The sequence below is a fragment of the Lutra lutra genome, chromosome 15 (genome assembly GCF_902655055.1).
Source record: "Lutra lutra chromosome 15, mLutLut1.2, whole genome shotgun sequence".
NCBI classification, from domain to species: Eukaryota; Metazoa; Chordata; class Mammalia; order Carnivora; family Mustelidae; genus Lutra; species Lutra lutra.
Genome location: NC_062292.1, coordinates 28,302,493 through 28,317,484, shown reverse-complemented (window position 1 = coordinate 28,317,484; position 14,992 = coordinate 28,302,493). Strand labels below are relative to the sequence as shown.

The window sequence follows — 14,992 nt, the reverse complement described above, 5'->3', positions numbered from 1 at the left end:
CTGTACGGGTGCCTTGGTGGCTCTGCTTTCGGTTCGGGTCATGATCTCAGGGTCCTGGGATCGAGCCCTGCATCGGGCTCTCTGCTCAGTGGGAAGCCTGCTTTTCCCTCACCCACTCCCCCTGTTTGTGTTTCCTCTCTTGCTGTCTGTCAAATAAGTAAAATTTAAAAAAAAATTTTCCCCCCACATTTGATTCAGGATCCAAATAAATTCCACATGTTGTATTTTTCTTTTTGTCTTAACCTTCTTTTGAATCTAGCAGCCCCTTCCCCTCCCCTTTTTCCTTCTTCATGCCACTGAATTGCTGACTAAGGCATATTTTACACCAGTGTCTAGGAGAAAATCAACCTATACACACTCCAACTGCAAGGAATGACTAATGGGTGGGGATTTCAGGACAATTAGAAGTCAGGATGGAAAGACAAAAAATATTTGCATCAGGAAGGTACCCACAGGAAGTCCATGCTGCTTAAACATAAAAGAAGGTCCTGATTAGGAAGTGGCTTATAAAGATAAGTAATAAATTAAAAAAAAAAAAAAAAAAAAAAAAGAACCAGAACTCTGGTTATTAGCCCTGGAGTCTCACTGACTACTGATGCTAGGATCTCAAATGCACCACCTTTACTGTGCAATAGCTTTAGAACATATGAAGGAATATGGATTATAGTGTATTTAAGGTTGGAGTAATTCCTATGATATTTCTACAAAATTGGCTACTGCAAGTATGTTTTTATCTAATTCTCCATTTTTCACATAAAAAAAGGTATAACAATCCCAAGGTTAGAATAAAATGGCACAGACTCGTTTATAAAAAAGACTACACATTTCTCCTCATTAATTTATCATTTAATATAAATGCTGACAGAAAGCAGATAAAGACCTTGTAGACACTTTCATATATTTACAAACCAAAAGGTGAATCACCTCCTTCTACTTGTTACAATAACCCTTTTATCTGCAACTCATGGGAGCTTTAAACACTAGTTAGGAGCAACATGAGGCTGAGTCAGTTTCCACGGTAATAAAAGAAATAGCATTTTAACAAAATGTGGCATCTTTGATATAAACAACATGCACACAAGTAATACAAAATTGATAAAGATGGACTTAACCCTCTTAAAAACCTGACAAGTATAACATGTACTCATTCAGACCCAGAATTCTGCTGCCCTAAACATCTTCCTATTACTCTTTATTTCCACCTCACTTGTTTTGAAGGCTATTTAAAAACTGGAAATATAAACACATTAAAAAGAGAAGAAAATGGTCCATTTCCAACAGGGTTTTTTTCTTCCTATTCCAAAACCACAACTTTCAAGAGATAGTCTTCAAATAAGATTTCACAGTTTGCCAGAATCTCAAGAACTATTCACAGTTTGTGAAATTCCAACCCATTTATTTTCATTTCTTTTTTTAGAAAGTTGAAAACACCTGGAAAAAGTAAAATTTCACAAACTTTAGCAATTTAAAAATCAGCTGTCACTTTAAGACAATATTTTTATTCCTGAACAGGTGGGTGGAGACAGGCAAGAATAAACAGGGAGCTGAGGCAAGGAAAAAAATAGGAATTCAAGAGAACTTTTTAAAAATGGTACTTTGTCTAGCACTGATTTATAAGAATAGGAGATATAAATTCTCACTGTCCAAAACTAAGTGATTTCATGAAGTCATCTATAACCTGACTCAAATCTCATGGGCTCCTTTATTAACCTCAATTATTTTTGTCTTGTTAAATATACCTCTGCAGGGCACAATCACATACAATCAATACGATTGGTAAAGTACACAAGCTCTATCCCAAGCAAATATGCATCAATGTTAAAAAGTTTTTTAAAAAACAAAAAACCAAAAACCAAAATAAAACAAAATAAAATCCACCCAAAAAGGTGATAATGACTGCAGAATGTCTCGGGGAGACTGGTATGAGCCTAAAGACCAAATTGACCATAGTCATGGGAAAAGGGTAGCAGGAGGAACAAGGGGAGACCACACACAAAGAGGAATCTCACAACTGGAAAATGCTTCAGTGGGTAAAAGATTTTGTTCATCATCTTAATTAACTTTTTCCACTGCTCTTGTTCCAAAAAGTTAGAGTATCATCATAAAGTAAGACAACAAGGCCTCTGATCAGTGAATAAAATGGAAAAAAGAAAATTCCCCTGCAAGTTCCTTTCATTTCCAGAAGGTAAGAAGAGGATGAAGGGCGATTGGGGTGGGTTGGGATGTGGGGTATGGCAATGAAAATGTGGGCAACAACACACCTGGAAAAAGTAGCTCTCAGGACAGTGCCTTCGTTGAAAAGAGGATGTAAAAATGATAAACAAAAGCTTCAAATACCTTTAAATCAGAGGAATAAATTACAGGGTTGTTTAGATACTATTGTAAGAATGGCAGTCAATCAGTGATTACACTATAAATGGTGATTTTAAAAAACAACAATAGGCAACCCCCCCCCAAACCAAAACCCAACAACATCCAGGCAACCAATTATCCAATAGTTTCTTTCCATCCTTTTCATGACTCTTTCATGCACTGGCTGGGGTGGGGGGCAGGGGCTGTCTGATAGTTTCCAGTTATAAGATGACTCTGAGTGTACAACCTAAAATGGAAGCCAAAGACTTGTGAGCTCTGTCTATGCAGAGTTAAAAACAGCAAAACAAAACAAAAACAACCAGAAACAGACCTCAGTACAATAAAATAAGTCACCTTGTCGTGTGTGTGTGTGTGTGTGTGTATAGATATACATACATATACATACATATACTAACTCCACAGGATTTAACTTTTCTAAATACACATTTTTGGACACAATATTATCTTGAGGTTTAACTTCTCTCTTGGGTTATTGTGCCTTATTTTCTTGTGAAAACAAAGGTTATTACTCTAGGGATGTTTTGTTTAGGAATAAAATTCAAAGTAAATTCAGTGTTTGGCTGAAAATTCAGAGGCTCTGAAAAGGAGGATTCCAGTGATGAGGTTAAGTCCCTTTATCACAACAATTTCAAAGGGCTCTACCCACTTTCTTCAGTGCAGTATTGAAAACCCACCTATTGGGAACACATTTATTATTAAAAGGTGTTACTTCTTCCTGGTGGTGGCAGTGTCCTATTATTAACATCATAGCTAGTATTACTTATCAATTAGAATATTTTATACGTGAAAACATCTTTAGCAGTCAAAGCAATAAAATCTTAAAAACCAAATCTTAAGTTGGTATTTACTACAATTAACAGTACCTTTTGACAAAAACAGCTTTCTTTTTCAAATGGCTCAGAAAAACTGAATAAAGAATTTAATAAAATATTAACTGCAATCCACCTATAACTCCCAGTAAATCCTTTCAGCAGGAAAATTTCATAAAGCTGAGCTGAAGCACAAATAAATATAAAAGTCATAGCTGTCCAAGGTAGAAAGGTATGAATGAGGACCAGCAAAATGGGTAAAATGATGACAGCAGTAGACTGCTTGTTTGTTCAATCCCTACTGTTGAAAGTGAAATCTGCTTTAGTTTAGTTCCTCTAATTTTTTTTCTAAAAGGACAGGCTGACTTTTCAGGGAAGAGATCATCTTGTAACACTATCACCAGGTATCACCAACTAAAAATAAACACAATCAGGCTCTTTTAGGGGACAAATCTAGATAAACACTGAAGTTAATTTCCAGGCAGATCATTAATTTCTCCAAAAAAGTAACTGGATCTTTCCTTTTACAAAATATGTATCATTACAGGTGCTTTTAACAGGTAAATTTAAAATTATGAAACCTTTACTCAGTTCTTTAAAATGAGCAAAAATGAAGTGGAAAAAAGATGGTAAGACCTCCATCCGTCACCATTTGTATTTCAAAGCGCTCAAATACTTTTTAGTGAAGAGAATGTTTTTCTCCAAATCCAAATATAATCGTAGACATGCAGTGACTATAGTTTATTTCTCACCAGTCACATGCTCATGAATTCTTTTACCCAGTCTCATAGCTTGACCATAGTGATAGAGATTGTCCTTCCAGACACAAGTACAAAACCAAAACACACAAGATGCTATCATAACAAGATAATCTCAAAAAACAGGGGGTCTACTTACACACAATATTGTAAAAGATGACATTCACTGGTTTAGAGAAACTAGTGAATTTTCATTACTTTTACATTTTATAAGGCCAGCTACCTTTAACAGTTATCTTTAGATAAATCTACTTACACAGTACAATCAACTGACAAATACTAAAAGGTTTCACAATCAAAATGGCTATTTCCCCCAAAACCAAAACAGAGTAAAGCACAAGTCTTTGGCTCTCCTTTAAAGAAAACAGCAGGTTACCATTCTTAACCAGACCTTTGTTTGCCTACCAGTAGGGCAAATACCACATTTGTGCATCACTGAGTAATAACACCATTAGAAAAGGCAACTTCACAGAAGTTATTGGCTAAGCGAATTCATTTGAATGCTCTGTTTTGAGGCAGCAAACTGTCACTGTTGCAGATTGGGGAGGGCAGTGGGTAAGTCAAGGGGAATTTGCAAGACAGAAAAAAGTCAGGAAAAAAAAAACAAAACAAACTTTGAGCTCCAACCCTGAAGACCTATGGAAAGTCTGATGGAGTTACACATTCATGGTAGCAAATGAGAATCATACCAATTTTATGTCTTTTAGGCAAAAGAATAAATGCATGGGGAAGTCCAGAGGGAAGGGAAATACGATGAGAGAAGGGAATCAGCCACATTAATGCCATACCAAATAATTTTTTATACATTCTGAGTATTTGGATATTTATAACTGGCATTAGAAATAGTGTCTTATCATGTGAATACTATTACTAGAAACCTATGCTATAACTAACTGTTCTTTTGATTACAAAAGTTATAAGGAATGGATCTTTGGTCACTTTAGCTTCTGTAAATTACCCAAGACAGGGCAGCTACTGGACTTATCTTGTGACAGTATCTATAAGGTAAAAGAACTATATATAAGTTAGGAAACTATGTGTAGATACCTTATTCTTAGCTCTTCTACACTTTTCCAGAGATACCTTGGGGGAAAAAAAAAGTACTTTTATATTCCTAGCTATAATAAGATTCTGGTTTTGTTATCTAAACAAGAGTGAACACAATGATTACTATACTCCTACCTTCACCCTCTCAGAATTGCTCACGTTCATCTGTGATGTCAGTCTTGCTTCTGAATTCAATGAAAAGCAAATAAAGTCATCTCCAGAAGGAATTAATATTTACTAAGTAGAAAGCATAAAAACTGTATTTCCTATTTGACTGATTTAACTGTCTCTAAATGCATACATTTTAAAAGCGAAAAACAAAGACAAAAACAAAAACAAAAAACCCCCAAAAAACAATCCCTTTCACAGGTTTTGACAAAAAAAAAAAAAAAAAAAAAAAAAAACAGCAGCTGAAGAGTCAAGCAGTTAAAAAAAGAGTCAAGCAGTTTTGCCCAAAAAGGCTGCTTACCCTTACAGGTTCATCGTTTCACAAAGTGTATCACAGAGCAAGGGAAAAGGAAAAAAAAAATCCAAACTTTGGAGTTTTATTTAATTTCTAAAGCTGCTTGGGGGTACTAGGAAAGTTTTAAGAATTTCCACTGAGATAAGGCAGAATGACCAATAAGTAAGTTAAGTAAGGTAAGTTAAAATAGGTAAGTTAAAGGCACAGTGGGATAGGCTATCATTCTTCTGCCTTTCTACCCAACCAGATTTCCTCTAGAGTGTGTGGGGCCTTACTGAGGTACAGCTAGAATTAAGGCTACAATTTAAGTGATCTGCCCCCCACCCCCATCACCAATGAAATTACCTTAAAAAGTGAAAGGGACGATTTTAAGTCAATTCAAAATAGTGGCTTTTCTGGTTTTATTCATAATAGAAATACTACCTATTCCTGCCTAGCTTATGAAATAAAAATGGTGGAAGCAAAGGGAGGGTATTTGGAGGATATAAAAATAACAGAAGTTGACTTATTAGATGTGTCAATGGATTTCCAAAATAGAATTTTACTTTTATTCTGAACTTCAACAAAATCAATACTCAAAAATTCCCTAATACCAGAATCATTCTGAGTTCCAAACTGAACCAACTGCTTCTAAAATTTAGGAATTATCGAACATGTCCAAATGAGAAATAAGATCTGCCCAAATCTGCCTACAGAAGGTTGGAGGCCAAGAATGTTGCCTTTTATAGTTATACAAAGAAATGAAAAATCTTGGGACTCTGTCAGACATACAAAGTTTCTCTCCTTCTCCCAAAAAACAATAAGCACTTACATATAAGAGGGTTTCAAGCAAAAACGAAAACAAACAAAAAAGCAAAAAAAGCAAGTGTGTATTTTTTAAAAAAGGAAAATATGATATCAACTGAAAAAATGCCTCATCTTCATTCAGTGCTTCTACCTCCCAATCAGTCATTTTATCGCAACAGCTGCGCTCATGCGAAAAAATCCTTAAAACATACCCAATATATATACAGATATAGCTATGTATATATGTATATATATATAATATATATAAATTTTTATTTAAATAAAAAAGAAAGCTCGAATCCCAAGCCAATATGTGTATATCAAATCCTTGACCAGCCAGGTCTGTAGGGCATAATCAAATTCAATGTGAAATAGTATATAAACACGGTGCCTTGACTGGGCAAATTAAATAATCGCTACTCAAAAGAGTGTTCTGTTTGGACTCTCCTACTGGTAGGCAATGGCAGGACTGTATTTCCCTCCCCCCTCCCCCCATTTATTTCAGTTAACAGTATGATGGACACAGAGCTTACACTGAGGTTGTTATGACCTCAGCAGGAGTTAAGGGTTAAGAAAATAAGAAACAAGAAAAATACAAACTCTTGCTTTTACCCAACCAAAGCAATGCAGTAACTTATTACATAACCAGTGCTTTCTGTTTTAGTAGTATAGTCCAGAAAGGGAAAGTTTTAAAAAATCAGGCAAACGGAGGGATGGGGAGGGTGACTACATCAAATAATCCCCACTAAACATGTTCTAGAGGGTCTTAGTTCAGTATAGACACATGGCATCAGAATATGTGCAGCAGAACTAAATTAAAAAAATTCTTCCTTATTCTTTTCAACACTTTTACGAAGAATCTCTTCACTACTGTAAAGTCAAGTCTAAGAAAACTGACTTTTAGATATTTACGACCTAATGGTGCCAATGATTCTGAACAACAACTAGTCAATTCATAACTATCCTTACGATCTGGGCAGTGTGTATTTGCCAAATCTACTCGAAAGCCAGTGGCTTTCATGTGATTTTATACTTTTGGGTTTTGACAGTAAAACAAAATAAAAACATCCACTGAAATAAGATGACTGTTCATTTTCAGTTCAAGTCAAGTGTTGCAGTTTTAAAACATGGCTGATTTTTTTTTAATACATTTTATGATTTTAGCAGAAGTTTAATTTGAAAGAGCACAGCTCCAAATTTCCAACCATCCGCTTAGTACAGGTAATACACTGACCATGTATTTTCAGTACTAGTAAGTTACAGTTCATTCTTAAAATCATCTCCATTTAAACTAATCAAAGAGCCTACCATATTGGCCTGACTTTCTGATTACATTAAGAGAATGACATGGATCCTTAATATGGAAGTGAGGACTTCAAAAAATTAATTGGTAATTATCTCTCTGAAAAAGCGAAAACCAAAAGTTTTAGTGCCATATGAAAAACATACATATGAGGCCAGTAACCAGAAAGAGAAAGAAAATTATGACTTTCAAGTAATAGCTCTTGGAAAAGTTGGTTTGCTGCACATTTTCTAATAACTAGTCTACTACTGTCTCTTTGTTTCTCAAGCACCACCAAATTCTCACAGTCTGGTGCTTTCTGTCTGTCTTAATTTATGGGGTTTGCAAACATTGGATAGGACTGGGGGTAAGGAATTATACACTGGGTATGTAATAATACCAAAATACAAGAAAAACCTACTTCATTAAGATCATACAATTAATCAAACAGAGTGTATATATAATATCTTCTTTTTTTTTAAAGCCCTGGATCCAAGGCGTCCAAAGTTATTAAAATAAAGTTCATTCACAGAACAAAAACAAATTTAATCTGAATTGCTTGCAGATACTGCTAATTTTCTTTTTCTTTTTCTTTTTTTTTTAAATTAAAAAATGCATTAATGTGAACTATGTGCAGGGTTTGTTTTTAGTAGTGGTGTTTGTGCACATTGCCTCCGCTACTTTTCCTTGATTTCTCTGACCACTCTCAGAGAAAAAGTTTAGAAGTTATCTGTTCTCCTACCCCTATGCCCCACAAATTAATCAGGAGCAAAAGATAAACGTTGGACTCTTCATAATTTAGGGAGCAGAAGTGGGTGTGACTCCTGCTCTCTGGGAGTCATTGTTGTCACCTCCTCCCTCGGGGTCCTCTGACAGGTTCAGAGAGCTGGTCTTGTTTGACAGGAGGCTGATATTCTCTTGTGTCAAAGCTGAGCCATTTGGTACATCGCTGTTAACATATAAAAAAAAAGTTGGAATTTTAAATAAGGAGAGAGATAAAAATGAGTATTAGCAGAATAAAATCAATAGGGTCTTTCTTGTGGCACCTGGGTGGCTCAGTGGGTTAAGCCTCTGCCTTCAGCTCAGGTCATGGTCTCAGGGTCTTGGGATCGAGCCCCACATTGGGCTATCTGCCTATTTGTGATCTCTCTGTGTTAAATAAATAAATCTTAAAAAAAAAAAATAGGACCTTTCTTTTACTAGTATGGAAAAATATGCAAGTAGCTTTTTGGATTTTAATTTACAGTTCGATGTCCATGGTTTAAGCATAGGGGTTGGCAAACTAAGGCTAAGCAATGCCTGTTTTTGTAAGTATAGTTTTACTGAAACATAGCTTGCCCATCTGTTCATGGATTGTTTATGGCTGCTTTCACACTACAAGGGCAGAACTGAGAGTTTCTCCACAGAGACTGTAAGACCCCTAATTTTAAATTCTTACTATCTGGACTAAAAGCTCTGACCCCTGCTTTACCAGGCTTACAAGTACAAGAAATTATTTAGAACTCAGGACAATGCATCGATTTAATTAGCTAAACACTAAGCCTGAAAGCAACAGGGCATTAGAAATTATTGCTATGCAATCATCAGGAGAGTAATTCAGGACTATGCCACAAATGACTTCAAACTACCCTGAAGAAATAATGACAGCTGTGCACATAAAGAACTACTACAAACCTGTTTATTGCAGGGTTGTTCACAAAGAGTTAACATGTATCCCTCCACCTCTAGATGATATGGGATAGACCGAATTAAAAACCAAGGGGATGGGGTGGAAGGTGGATTTGAAAAGGCTAAATCCCCACATACTTTAGAAGGGCTGGAAAGGTCTACAGCAAAATGTTAACACTGGCTTTAAATAAACTAAAAAATAGGAAAGAAGAAATGGAGCCAGAAAAATTAATTTTTAGGTATTAACAGATAATTCAGTTTTGAACCTGTTCTAAACTTCCAAGTTTTATATCTAAATTTATCTGAAAATATTTTTTTTTTTTTTAAAGATTTTATTTATTTGACAGAGAGAGATCACAAGTAGATGGAGAGGCAGGCAGAGAGAGAAAGGGAAGCAGGCCCCCTGCCGAGCAGAGAGCCCGATGCGGGACTCGATCCCAGGACCCTGAGATCATGACCTGAGCCGAAGGCAGTGGTTTAACCCACTGAACCACCCAAGCACCCCTATGTGAAAATATTCTTAATGTATACAGAATGATAATTTTAAAAACAAATCATATTTATGAGGATACTTCTGTCAAGACTGCATAATGTAAGACTATAACAATGTTCCTTCCTTTACCTGAATGTCAATGTAAGGTCCTCAGCTGGAACCTTATTTTGTGGTTCTGGTTGTCCATTTTCAGCTTGCTGACTTGTATTCAATTTGCTTTTCATGTCCAGGGAACACTGGTTCTCCTTTGAAAGAGAAGGAAGTAAATTCAGTTATCTTCTATTTAATGGTGCTAATGAGAGACCAAATACAGATAATACAAATTGATAATTCACAAATCATATACACTTTTATAAAATGACCAAAGAAATGGGCAGCCTAAAAGGGAGACATACATGATAATAATAGAGTACACTTGCTCACTATCCAAGCCAGAAAACAAGGGGGCAAATGCCTCAAGTTAGAAAAACTGATAACTTAGAAAAGGTAAGCCAAAATGTAATAACTACCTATAATGTGCTTACTGAAGCCAGAAAAATGAAAAAGCCCATTTATTTGCTTGGAAAGAACGTGAAAATTATGCAACCAAAGAGTCAATTTAACGTGCAACCGGGGGGAATGGTTCAATCGCCCAAAATCCAAAATTTACTAACACCAGTACTCATGCACTAGGAAGCAAACCCTAAGTATATCCATGGATACAATTCCTCAATAAGGAAAGTATAGATCGCATTTTACTCATAACAAAAAACAGGTCTTCAATAACTAAAGGCTATAAAAACCAGAATGCTATTTGTGAACACATATTCACAAAATCATAAACCCCAACCTCATCTTCCCTAACCAGGATATTTAACAGTAATTTAATATTGTACAATTAACTGCCTTAAAGTTTTTCATAATGCAGAATTCCTAAGACCGAGAACACACTCAAACCAAAAGGGAATGAGAAGAGGACTGAATAAAAAAGGGAACTAGCTCATCCTCATGAAACTTATTCTAAGTATTAACCACTCACTGGAGTGCCTTGGGGTGATGATTCTAGAGCTCTAGAGTCATGAGTTCTCCGACATCACTACACAGAAGCTTTCCTTTTCACCTATCCCGGCTCCCATGCTTTCCCACCAGAACACTCACCATACTCAGTTCCCGGGTTCTCTTTCCGATTTCCCTTTCCACCTGGTGCAGTTCCAAGCTCAACTGCTCACTTGAAATCATTCCAGGCCACTTTGGAGGTGGTGGTGGGGGCTGTGACTGGCCTGCCAGGGTGTTCACCTCCCTCTGCAACACCAGCCTGTTACTAACAGCCTAGTACATAAAGCCAAGCACATACACAACTCAACACATTTCACACCATGCACAGAATGACCAGGCCCAATTTCAGACCATTGCTTCAAGTAGTTTATCATGAAGATATTTGCAATAAAAATGACACTATAAGGTTCTATCTCTTTTGAGTGCCATTTGAACTAAAAAGAAAAACCAGGGGATTTAAACTTACTAAACAGTAATTTAATCTTAGGGATAAATTGCTCTTACTTGATTTGAAAGAGAAATCAAGTATAAATGCATATTTCTTCCCCTCTTTTAAATGGAATTTTCTGAAGTAAATCCTGCAATTTATTTCAATGAAACCTCAGTAATGGCAAGGACATTTAACCATACTGAGTTAAATATGTTGGCAAACTTCCAAATGATGCTGTTTATTTTTTTGGAACAGAAAATGGGTCTACAAGTTTCAAATAAGACAAAAGCCATGACCTAGCAGGGTAAGAAATAATACTTGCAGTTAATGGTCTGAATCTTTAAAAAGCTAATCAACTAAAGAAGGACATAAACACAGCATTCTATTTTTTTTTTTAACAATAGGAATCAGGAATAAGTTCTAGACCAGTGTAAATAAAATAATGGCACAAGAAGATGAAATGTGTTACATAGTTAAAAAATATTCTAAGCCTAATTGCTTACATAAGAGCACAAGTCAGACATGTGTTCCAAAAAACACAATCTCCTATTTGTCTTCGTAATGAGGGAATCTAAGAATTAGTTAAAAACTTATTCTCAAAGGGGTGCCTTCCTTATCAAAGACTTTGGTAGAAAGGTAACAACTAATGTTCTGATTGTTACTTCTTCTCCAGAAGGGATCAATGTATTTATCAGTAGAATGTCTTCAGTTTTCTAAATTCAAATATGCTCCCATGTAAGTAAAGCAAACAAAACCGTCTTCTTTATGTGGCACTTTAAAGAATTTTAAAAATTCTTTGTTTTCAGATATTTTTTTCTCTTTAAGTGTCAGGCAATATGGTGGAAAGAACATTGAATTTGGAGTAGGAAGAGTTGGGTTTATATTTCAACCTCTGTGAAACTCCTATCCTTCAACCAGAAGAGGGGGACTATACCACTTGCCGAACCTACATGATCGGGTCATTGTAAGGGTCAGTCAGGACCTGTGATTGGTAACTTATAAACTCAAAGAAGTAGATTAATGAAAGGTACAATCGCTATACAGGGGCTCTTTTTTAAGTCCAAGTTCTAAAATTCTATCTTTTGAAGATATATAAATAAATGTGGAGGATTAAAGGAAAATTTTTTTAAATTAAGAAAGGCAGTGTGAAAAATGAAAAATGTTAAGCTAAAAGCATTTGTTGATAAAAACTGTATACCTTAAATGTGCCATCAGGGAATCGAAGTTTCTGCTGGGAAATTTTTAGATAATCTGTTTTCTATTTTCATGGAATAGAAATTCTAAATTTCCTATTATCCCACACTGAATTCTTAAGTACTTAAATTCTTTGAAGAAACAGCCCTTAAGTTTTTATGTTCATAGTACCTTAAAAGTTCTTCCTTTTAAAACCTCTTTGAGAACCCTTCAAAAATTGGAATGAAAAAAATATCTGTAGGCTGGTACCTCTAGCCCACGTAGCTGAGTCTGTTGGCTAATTTGATGGTTTAGTTGTTGCAATTCTAGTCGCAGCTGTTCCCTCTCAGCAGATGGAAGGGGTTTTCCATGACTGGCCACTTCTGACATGGACATTCTCTCCCTTTGGTGGGAAAGAAAGGATAAAATATTATTGACCTAATGTAACATTTTGTGTCAACTATACTGCAACTAAAAAAAACCAAATTGAAAGAAAACAAACAAACCCCCACTAGGTTTGATCTACTACTGTGCTGACATAAAAATCTGTGTTACTTCATAATGAAAATAATAAAAATCATTGACAAGAAAAATAAACTAAGAAAAGCTGAATAATTTTTAAAGGTTTATAAAAGTAAAAAGAATGACTCATACCTCTCACTGAAGTGTCCCTGAGAAGGAATGTTTTGATGAGTTGAATATGGAGAACCTCCCCAGCCACCATGGGTTCCATATGGACTATAATCTGTAAGAGAATAATTTACTGTGGGATGATGCAATTCAGAGATTTCATTCTTTTAAGGTAGCCATAATCTGGGGTGCCTGGGTGGCTCCCAGATGTTAAGCGTCTGCCTTTTGCTCAGGTTATGATCCCAGGGTCCTAGGATTGAGCCCCACAGTGGCTCAAATAAATAAATAAATAAATAAAATTTAAAAAAAAAAATAAGATAGCCATAACCTAAAAAGCACAGGCATATTTTATACACAGCTATCTGGAAAGATGTCCACTAATGGAAGAGGGTACTGATGTTTTTTCCTTACTAAAAGATACCAGTCTTGGGGCGCCCGGGTGGCTCAGTGGTTAAAGCCTCTGCCTTCGGCTCAGGTCATGGTCCCAGGGTCCTGGGATTGAGCCTCACGTCGGGCTCTCTGCTCGGCAGGGAGCCTGCCTCCTCCTCCTCTCTCTCTCTGCCTGCCTCTGCCTACTTGTGATCTGTCTGTCAAATAAAAATAAATAAAAATAAACAAACAAACAAATAAATAAATAAATGATACCAGTCTTTGTAACTCCTTCTTTCTTTTTCTTTCTTTTGGCAGCACTCGAACTCACAACCCTGAGATCAAGACCTGAACTGCAATCAAGAGTCCAACACTTAACCAACTGAGCCACCCAGGCACCCATTTCAATTTTTTAAAATGAAAATGTATTATTATTATTTTCTTAAAGATTTTATTTATTTATTTGACAGACAGAGATCACAAGTAGGCAGAGGTAGGCAGAGAGAGAGGAGGAAGCAGGCTCCCTGCCGAGAGCCCGATGTGGGGCTCGAGCCCAGGACCCCGGGATCATGACCTGAGCCGAAGGCAGAGGCTTTAACCCGTTGAGCCACCCAGGCGCCCCGAGAATGTATTATTTTAATAAAAGCAACATAGCTATTAACACACAACCAACATAGGCAATCTTCACAAAGAGACATTTTAGTTTGTACCCTTAGAATTCTCCGGGTTATTAATTACCTATTTATAGGGATAAATACCATGCAAGAGTTTAAAAGATTACTGCCTTGGAAGATTATGTAAAGTACTCACAGTAAATGGGGAGTAGGGATGGCGGCTGAAAGTCATGAATAAGAACCCACTAGATCAGCTTACCTTCGATTCTTACCTGAAATATTAATAGGTTTTGTGGGAGCTCCCTGAGGTGCCATGGCCTGCATTGGACCAGCTCCCTGGTATATTGTTTTGGAGGTTCGAGAGATGGCACCAAACCGAGATACAGTTGGTCGGTCTCCAAATGGGATAAGGTCATCATCACTGGTTTCTGCTGCTCTTCTCTGAAGATCCAGTCGCTGATCTCTTATCCCTTTACTCTCCACATTCTGGGAAAAAGTAAAATGAGAAATCCACCCTACACTTAGATCTCTAACATTATTTCCTCCAGCTCTGTGGTAAGGTTTTAAAAAAAAAGAGTATAATGTCTTTATTGGTAGGACTAAAATAATTTGCTTGTCATCGTAAACATTGCTTTTTAAACCTCCGATCACAATAAGAAATACATCTTACATCATGACCCAGTACATGTATATACATTCTAATATACAGATATAATTTCATGATAGATATTTACCTCTTACTGTATGTGCTCCTATATTTATAGTTATTCTAAATTATTCTTAAAAAAAAAAAAAAAAAAGACCCATCACAACCCACTCAATTTCAAAACTCAATAGTTAGAAAACCACTGCCTAGGGGCACCTGGGTGGCTCAGTGGGTTAAAGCCTCTGCCTTCGGCTCAGGTCATGATCCCAGGGTCCTGGGATCGAGCCCCGCATTGGGCTCTCTGCTCAGCAGGGAGCCTGCTTCCCCCCGGCTCTCTGCCTGCCTCTCTGCCTACTTGTGATCTCTGTCAAATGAATAAATAAAATCTTAAAAAAAAAAAAAGAAAACCACTGCCT

At 36.4% G+C, this 14,992-nt stretch overlaps 1 protein-coding gene across 4 annotated transcripts in view; it reads right to left on the bottom strand.

Moving 5' to 3' along the window:
- Window positions 1-828: 828 nt before the first annotated feature.
- The window catches only part of RC3H1 (ring finger and CCCH-type domains 1), an 85,155-nt gene continuing 70,991 nt past the window's right edge, over window positions 829-14,992 (bottom strand). For 3 of the 4 annotated variants that reach the window (XM_047704087.1, XM_047704089.1, XM_047704088.1), the window contains exons 15-20: window positions 14,203-14,416; window positions 12,972-13,062; window positions 12,588-12,720; window positions 10,817-10,987; window positions 9,809-9,924; window positions 829-8,467 (exon numbers count right to left, since the gene is read on the bottom strand). In XM_047704087.1, coding sequence (XP_047560043.1) covers window positions 8,317-8,467; window positions 9,809-9,924; window positions 10,817-10,987; window positions 12,588-12,720; window positions 12,972-13,062; window positions 14,203-14,416 — 876 coding nt within the window. In that variant the 3' untranslated portion in view covers window positions 829-8,316. The remainder of the gene's footprint in view (window positions 8,468-9,808; window positions 9,925-10,816; window positions 10,988-12,587; window positions 12,721-12,971; window positions 13,063-14,202; window positions 14,417-14,992) is intronic. The other variant, XM_047704090.1, reaches the window with a different exon arrangement.